General features: G+C 35.4%; 1 protein-coding gene across 1 annotated transcript; it reads left to right on the top strand.

Annotated features, from left to right (window-relative positions):
• The first annotated feature begins 1601 nt into the window (after nucleotides 1-1601).
• On the top strand, nucleotides 1602-3467 carry LOC136071386 (uncharacterized). Its single transcript, XM_065782605.1, has 5 exons — nucleotides 1602-1856; nucleotides 2224-2517; nucleotides 2579-2619; nucleotides 2707-3043; nucleotides 3144-3467. Exons 1-5 carry the CDS (start codon nucleotides 1602-1604, stop codon nucleotides 3465-3467), a joined length of 1251 nt encoding a protein of 416 aa, XP_065638677.1.
• Nucleotides 3468-9073: the final 5606 nt, after the last annotated feature.

Raw genomic sequence — 9073 nt, forward strand, 5'->3', positions numbered from 1 at the left:
ATGGCATCACTTTTTCTCATTGGATTTGGATGCATTTTGTTAATTTATTTTTTAATGGTGGAAATCCACTTTTCATCCCTACACTTTGCCTCGATTCTCATTTTGGTCTTTACATTTTATTTTTACCACATTTAGTCCCTATTTAGAAAAACACCGTCTATTTTAGTCCTTTCCGTCGATACCCTAACAGGAAAATCCTAGGTGGCAACCGGCATAATAAAATACTATTTTCTCTCTCATACGTGTCAATAAACCTCATGATTGTTCACCTTCCAACCTAAAATTACCCCATGTGCTCCTCACGTGACACTCTCACACTGATAACCACGCGTGAGAAATACAAAACCCCAATTTCTAACCCACCTTAAATAGTTAACCCTAAGACGCCCACCATCACTGGCTCTCTGTCATCCTCCGCCACCATCACTGTCTCTCTGTCATCCTTACCCAAATCTGATGAAACTTTAGATTCAACCTTACCCACATTGACCATTGTTGTAGCCAAATACCTAGAAGAAGCCATATTGACCTGAAGACAAACATTTAAAAATATCCTAAAGGTATGTTCTATTTCTCGATCTCTTTATAGCTGTTTTGTTGTTTTTTGTGTTTATGATGGTTCCTATCCGTGGTCCATGTGCTCCCCTGTTCCCATGTGTTCCCCTATTCCCACATGTTCCCATGGTTGTTTGTAAAGTGTAAAGTGTTTATTAGTTGTAAAGTGTTCTCTTTAGCATCAGTTCATCAAGTTAAACATTAGTTTATTAGTTGTAAAGTGTTTTGATGTATTGTATATTAATTACTTTGTCATTAGTTTATTAATATAAAAATTACTTTATCAGTTGAAAAGTGTTTGGTTGTATATTATAAGCAAGACGGATGAGTTTTTTTGTCTCTTTGTTCACCATGTTGGGCATTTTACTTGGGACCCCCAATAGTATGTGGGAGGGACAGTCAGTATTGTGGATAACTGTGACTCTGATAGGTGGTCAAAGGTGGAAATTGAGGGTATATGTAGAGAATTTGAGTACACTACAGTAGGTACTATTTGGTTTAAAACGCCTGGTGTGAACCTAAAGCATGCGAATTTTCACCAGGTTGTTGATGATGATGCTGCAATGTTCATGACAGACATTGTATAAGGTCATGAAGAGATACATATATATGTTGATCATCTAGTAGATGAGCCTGAGGAGATAGCAGTTGAGGATATTGAGCCACTAGAGTTAGTACAACTTGGTGAAGAACCTACTGTAGACCAGGCATTAGATGCTATTCAAGTTGATGACTCAGTAGATTATAATGATCATGATAGCTATTATAAAGATGAGGTTGATTCTGAAGGTGATGCTAGTGATCATTATTATGATCCTATTAAGGTAGATGCTACAGAATTCTATTATAGGAGGGCTGGTAAAGAACTAGTCATTGAGGAGCAACATGAGGACCTAGTTAATGATGTTGTGGAGGATAGTACTGAGTCTGGAGGAAGTGACCTAGAAGAGGAACCAGACTTATTGCACCATACTGGAAGGAGTTTTGATGATGACAATAGTGACAGTTGGGACAACAAGAAAGACGTGCATGATGAACCAGTCTAAATGGGTGCTGGGGTAATGAATTCGAATTATAAGAGTGAGGAGTTGTTTAGTCTTAATGAATCATCATCTGACACTGCTCAGGGTAAGGATGGCAGTGATGATGACCATTTTGTTGCTGACAATGTAGACCATTCTGTTAGGAGAAGGAAGTTTCCAGTGTTTAAGCCAGTAGCTAAAGCTGAGCATATTAGGTTTGAGAAGGATATGCTTTTTACTTCACCTAAGCAATTTAAGGATGCTATTACTGATTATGCAGTTAATGGAGGCTAGGGTGTAAGATTTGTAAAGAATGACCTACAGAGAGTTAGAGCTTGTTGCTAACCTAGATGCAAATTTGTAGCATTCTTTACAAAGGTGTCAAGGGAGAGGAGCTATCAATTGAGAATTCTAGTAATTGAACACACATGCACCAAGAGTTATAAGAATCCAAGGTGTACTTCTATATACATTAGGAAGAAGTTGGTGAAGAAGGTTAGGAGGCAACCAGACATAAAACTAAAAGATATTCAAGATGCTGTCCATGAGAAATATATAGTGGATATAAGTGCAAGCAAAGCAAGTAGAGCTAGAGAGAAGGCCCAAGATTTTGTTGATGGGGGCTCATATACAACAATACAACTAGCTATGGAAGTATTGTGAAGAATTGAGGAGGTGCAGTCTTGGCAGCACACTGTTGATGAAGGTCCACACCTTTAATGATGGTGACTTAGTAGCTGAGATGGGCTTGACAGTTGGTGTACCCTATTTTGAAAGATTGTATATATGCCTAGAGGGTTGCATGAGGGGTATTTTGGCTGGATGTAGGCCAATCATTGGATTGGATGCATGCCATTTGAATACCAAGACAGGAGGTAAGTTAATTAGTGTAGTTGCTAGAGACCCCAATGAAAAGTACTTCCCTTTTGCTCTTACAGTGGTAGAGGCTAAAAGTAAGGATTCCTGGATTTGGTTTCTAAGATTGTTGTTTGCTGACATAGGTGATGACAAAAGACGGACTTTCATTTCAGATCAGCAAAAGGTATGTATTTAATGTGAACTAGTTGGTTTTCAAAATAGCATGTGAATATACTCTATCTTATCTGTAATAAGTTATTATTCTTGGCAGGGATTGGTCCAAGCCTTTATTGACAATTGGCCACAGTATGAGCACAGGATCTGTTGTAGGCATCAATAAGTTGAGGAAGAATCATCCTAGTGTGCTTATCAGAGACTTGTTTTGGAAAGTAGCCAAGACAACATATAAACAAGAGTTTGAGAGGGCAATGAATGAACTAAAAGAAGTTGATGAAGATGCATATAATTGGCTTAATGCCCATTCAACAACTACTTGGGCTGGGCATTTGTTTAGTGGGGATGGTCAAAGTGACACAGTGCTCAACAACATGTGTGAAAGTTTCAACAGCAAGATTCTTAAATTTAGAAGCAAGCCAATCATCAACATTGTACGAGTTATATTGTCTGTGATTATTTGTATGTGCTTTAATTTCCATAGTTATATGTGTTTGAGTTATACATGTATTGTCCATTTGTATGTGCATGTAGCTTAAGTGCATCAGGTTTTATTTAATGAGAAGATTTCAAGCAAATAGAGAGACGATTTTGAAGGTAGAGTCAGAACTATGTCCTAAGATTAGGAAGAGATTAAACAAAGAGAAGGTGGCTAGTAGTAGGTGGCTAGCATGTTGGGCTGGTCATACCAAGTTTGAAGTGAAGAATATGCTAGAAAGTTTCACTATGGACTTGGCTGAATCCAAGTGCAGTTGTAGGAAATGGGATATAACAAGTATACCATGTGCCCATGCCATTTCTTGCATATTTTTCAATAGAGAGGAGGCTGAGAAGTATGTGCATGACATTACAAATTGACCACTTACCAAGCCTACTATGAGCCACCGATAAACCCAATTCATGGTCAGAACATGTGGAGACCAAGTGGCCTTTCACCTGTACAGCCTCCTATCAAGAGAAGACCTCTTGGCAAGCCTAAGAAGAAGAGAGCTAAGGAGCCTAATGAACCAAGAAGTGGAAGGAAAGGAAGGAGAGTAGGCATCTCCAAGCAATGCAAGTCTTGTGACAAACTAGGGCACAATAGAAGAAGTTGCAAGGGAGAGGTTGGGGGCAATTCTTCCCTACCAAGGAATGCAACAAACTAGTAGGAGGCCTAGGCAAGTAAAATGTGTAAACTATTCCCTTGTAACAAATTTTGTGGACATTGGCAGTAACATATTATTCTTAAATGATAACTATACTAACCTTAGATCGTTTGTAGGCCAACACTGCTGTCAACAGAAGTGCACCTGATACACCCAACATTGCGCTAACAATAGAAGTGCACTTCCAACCTCCAACAGTGCTATCCTCAGAAGTGCACCTCCAACCTCCAACACTGCTACCAACAGAAGTGTACCTCCACACTCAAGTGGTACCACATCCAACCTAAGCCAGAAAAGGTAGAAGAAGAGCATGACAGTCACACCTAAGACTCTAAACTCAACTCATAATGCATCAAGGTACATGGAAGCAATGAGGTTTAATGAGAGCTAGTCTTTTATGCATGGTTCAGGAAGACACTGAATACTGAAGTCCCTTGGGTTTTTGTTGTTTTGTTCAAGCCTTTTTGGCTTTATTTTGTAATGGCTAAACAGTTGGCTTAAGTTTGGTGTAATAATGTAATGGCTAAACAATGGCCTCTTTTTGGTATTTATTTTGCTACATCAAAACATTATTTGTAGCAACAGTATATGGCTGAATTGAAAGCAAATTGGCAATCTCCTTATTTACTTGTTGACATTTTGTGATAGTTTGGCAAATATGAGAAGTACTATTATGTTCTTTCAGTTTTGAATAACATTGTCTATATTGAGAAGCATGTTTTTGAATTATCAAGCAAATTGAATTACTTGAATTAGCATTATGTACTGACAGGTATTTGAATTATTTATTGCCATTTTCTAATAGTTTGGGATGTATGAGAACATGCATTCTTCTTGTTGCCATGTTGTGATAGTTTGGGAGGTATGAGAAGAAGCATACCATATCAGGTCATTTCATGTCATTATATCAGAGACAAAACTATAATGACCCATTACCTAAATTAAGATCAAAAGTTGTAAACTCAGAAGCCAAAAATGTAAAGGCTAGATTCTAACTAAGGAAGTAGCATTAACCCAAAATGTTGTTCCATTCATATCTATATCTAGTTACATGTAGAGTATCATGTGGAATATTTCTGATTTGAAGCTTAGTACTATAAAAACTACCAACAACACCAGACCTAGTTTCACTAACCATCTGCAAAAACTAGCCCTACCAATTTAACCAAACTACATACCTTCCATAACTAAAATCACCTATCTAACTAGGAGACTACCCACCTATCTAACCAACCCAAGACATAACCAAACACAGGAAGATAGCCAAAGACAGTGCCAACATTCCTGCCAAAAACTTCTCTCTCCTCTTACAGCTTGCAATCTGAGCCTCAATTGTCATAATCCTTTGCCTCTGCACTAGGATGAGCACTTTGCCACTCTGACATATTTCATCATCGCGCCATTCAAAAAATCTACACTTGAGCCCAACCTAAAATTGAACTTGAAGATTGAACCCATATGTTTACTAGAAAAAAAATTTAAAATGTCTCTAATATTAGACATTACCTAGTAATTTGGACAACCATAGAACCTCTTGCCAGGGTTGTCAATTGTCCACGACAGCACTACCACCAATTTCTCCCCATAGAAGCATCTCGTTGGACCTCTTTTCCTCAGGGCTTCCAATAGTTGATACCGAGCTTAATTCCATGGTATGTGATTACGAGGTAAGGGCAAATGTAGAGGAGCTCAAATGTACGAAAGGAGCGGAGCAAGGAATTTGGGAAAGAGGAGCTCAGATCATGAAAAATGGAGTTTAGGGATTGATACTCCGTTGGAGATGGAGGTTTAAAAGTTATTGACATGCACATCTGAGAGTGTCACGTGAGGAGCACGTGGGGTACTTTCGAGTAGGAAGGTGAACAGTCATGAGGTCTATTGACACGTATGAGAGAGAAAATAATATTTTATTTTGCCGTTTGCCACCTAGGATTTTCCCATTAGGGCACTGATGGAAATGACTAAAATAGACGATTTTTTTTCTAAATATGGACTAAATGTGGTAAAAATAAAATGTAGAGACCAAAATGAGAATCGGGGCAAAATGTAAGGACGAAAAGAACATTTCCACCTTTTTTAATTAAAGGATGTGTTTCGGTTTTATTGGATATGGTTGCTTTTTAATGGAGTTTATTATTTATTTTTAATTGACACTATATTTTATTCTTTTGTGTCATCATAGTTTATTGAGATAATTTTTTTAAAGAATTAATAGCTGATAATTAATTATGTCCCTATCTTGAAATTTCCTAATAAATAGCGCGTCTCTAGCTTTTTTATATATTGTTTTTTTTTTTTTTAAATTAATGATATCTCACCAAAAAAAAAAAAACTTATGTAATAGAAGTGTAAATTCATAACTACCTTTTCCATCATTTAATTTTTCTTCTCAACCAATGAAAGTTTGGTTGTTTTAGTTTTCTATCATTCGACTTTTCATTCCCCACCTAAACACATATGGTGGAAAATAAAATTTCTTCTATCTTCTCACTTCATCCCAACTATATTCTATCCTCCTACCTTATCCTCTAACCAAATAGAGCTTTAAAACGTGCTAATACAAATATTATCTACAAGCATTTATATCATTAAAAAGAAAAACGTATTATGCAGAGGAAATGCATAAAGTGAACTATAATTTGGAACATTTATGGCCTCGTAGTTCTTAGGTTTAATAACCAAGTGAAGGTCTCATTAAAAAAAAATAAATAAATAATAAGTGAAGGTATTTATAAATGGCAATTTTATACATTCTTTTAGGTGTTAAGATGTAAGAGTAATTAATTAGACAACATATTATTTTAAATGGAATACATGAAGTCAATTAATGGAAGTTTTTTCACTATTGAGCCTTGTAGCCTAGCGGCACCTAGTTTTTATGTAAACCTTTAGCTTGGGGTTCCATACCTCACAATTACCCAGCAAATAAAATAAAAAATTAATGGAAGTATTTTTTTAAAGCAATCGTATTTTTGTCAGTGGCATCTTACACGCGTTTCTCTGTGAGTTTTTGTTTTGATAGCGCGTGTCTCTTAGGGCCTGTTTGGATACAGCTGAAAACTGAAAACTGAAAAATACTGTAGCAAAATAATTTTTAAATGTGTGAATAGTATCGTGGGACCCATTTTTAATGAAAAAGTTGCTGAAAAGTGAAATTTGTGGGTCCATAAACAGTAAAATTGTGCTGAAAAGTCAAACTTTGCGGCTACTGTTCAATGAACAGTAACCGCTACAGTACTGCTACAGTGAAAAACAGTGGACTGAACCGCGTGAGGAAAAAAAAAAAAAAAAAAGCAAAACGCAACGCAGCAAAACGTGCCACCCAAACGCTCTCTTAGTTGGGAGATGTCAAGTACAAATAAATTATACTGGGATCAGGGCAACTGAAAGTAAAGTCAAGAAACACATTGCATGGTTTCTAGAACTAGAATAAAAAGGTCAACGTCCTTTGCTTATTTACAAAGTATATATGTTCATTTCTTAGTTTGGATGAAACAATTTGATGAAAGATTATTTATTAAAAATTGCATGATTAAGATACTGTTATATATTTACATATTAATGAGATTTTAAAAATGTACATAAGTAAATAAAACATAATTTTTTTTTTTTTTTGAGAAGAAAAACATACTAAAAAGTTAAAAGAAAAAATTGATGTCAACTAGAAATGATGTAACTGTAAGCTTTTTAAAAAAAAAAATTATGTTTTTTATTATCTGTATTGATGCTGATTATGCGCTTGCTAGCTCTTGTTGACTTTTTATTCTTCCAATAAAAATGGTTCAACGTAGTAGCAACTTTGTGGTGATTACTTGACCAAAAAAAAACTTTGTGGTGATTTAGAAAAAGTCAAAATAATTCATTTAAATACAATCACATCCATTAGATGGTACAGATAATGTCAAGCCCGGCGTATATTATGAAAATTTCATTAGTGTATATAAGCCCGGAGCATATAAAAAAAAACTATAATTGGATTTTTTTTTTTTTTTTAAGATAACTATAAAAAAAAAATAAATAAAAACTATAATGGTGTCTTACGCACGTGTTTCAATATGAGTTGGGCATTAGGAAAGTTCCGAATTAAGTATCTGTCTAGGTCTAAGAGGTCACGTACAAGTAAATTATATTGTACTTACACCATCACCATAGCAAGTTAAAGTCAAGAAACACAATGCATGCAGGGCTTCTACTAGTTAAATGGTCAACGCCTTTTTGCTTTATTTACACATTATATATGTTTGTTTCTAAGTTTGGATGCAACTTAATTTTGGTTGAAAGGTTGTTTATTTCATTTGTTTAGTAAACTATTATTTAGCTCAAATATTATTATAAGTTTCTATATATGTCTATACCATAAAGCCAATTGTTGTTTTGATTTGATAATAAACCCATATATGTGAACCCGCCAGGAATGAGAAAGCTCAAAGCAGCCTAGAAGAAATATGGATAAACCCATTAAAAACCTAAAGGAAAAAAACTGATATCAAACAGACACGATGTAATTGTATACTTGTAATTTTTTGAGTGTAACATTTTTTATTTTGATGATGCTCTTGGCTGCCGTTGACTCCTTGTTCTTATAATAAAGTGCCTTTGTGGTGGTTGAGAAAAAGTCAAATAATTCATTTAAATACAATCACATATATGATCTATCAGATGGTACACAAAATGTCAAATAATTCGTATATTACGATGTCATTACTGATAGTCATTGGTTTAGAATTCCTTACTGATTTGAAACTTACAATTGCAGTATCTTCAAAAAGACATGGATGATACTGACAACAAAAAGACAAGAACAAAAACAGTAACATTATAATTATAGCTAGTATGAACATATGATATGATATCATGATGAATTAACGCTTCCACAGTTGATGATCTTCATGAATTTGTGGACAAGGCATGAGAGAATCCGACGCTTGATTAGTCCTCTCCTTGGAGGCAAGACTCGCTCTCTGTTGCACCCTTTTGCCTCCTTCACTCCTAAATCTAATGGTAATTGGAACTTGATATTGGCCACTTTCCTTTGATCCATCTTGAAAAATCAAGCTAAGCTAAATTTGTGTATGTGAGAAAGATAGAATCAGAGGATGAGAGATACAGAGAGAGGGAAAGAAGTTGGTGATAGATATAAAGTACTTATCTCAGATTTGCTTCCATCTATATATATATATATGATTTGGAGTGACAAAAGTGTCAACTTGGTATATTATAGGACGTGTTTGACAATTTGGAAAAGAAAAGAAAACATAAAACAGATTTGCAAAGGAAGTTGCATAGAAGCCACAAAGGTCATATCTGGGGTCCAGGGAA

The sequence above is a fragment of the Quercus suber genome, unplaced genomic scaffold, assembly GCF_002906115.3.
Source record: "Quercus suber isolate HL8 unplaced genomic scaffold, Cork oak 2.0 scaffold_307, whole genome shotgun sequence".
NCBI lineage: Eukaryota > Viridiplantae > Streptophyta > Magnoliopsida > Fagales > Fagaceae > Quercus > Quercus suber.

Coding starts and splice junctions, on each gene's coding strand:
- LOC136071386 (XM_065782605.1), top strand. CDS start 1,602: ATGGGTGCTGGGGTAATGAATTCGAATTATAAGAGTGAGGAGTTGTTT. Junction 1,857..2,223: donor ATGCTATTACTGATTATGCA/GTTAATGGAGGC, acceptor CAATACAACTAG/CTATGGAAGTATTGTGAAGA. Junction 2,518..2,578: donor TCCCTTTTGCTCTTACAGTG/GTAGAGGCTAAA, acceptor TTGCTGACATAG/GTGATGACAAAAGACGGACT.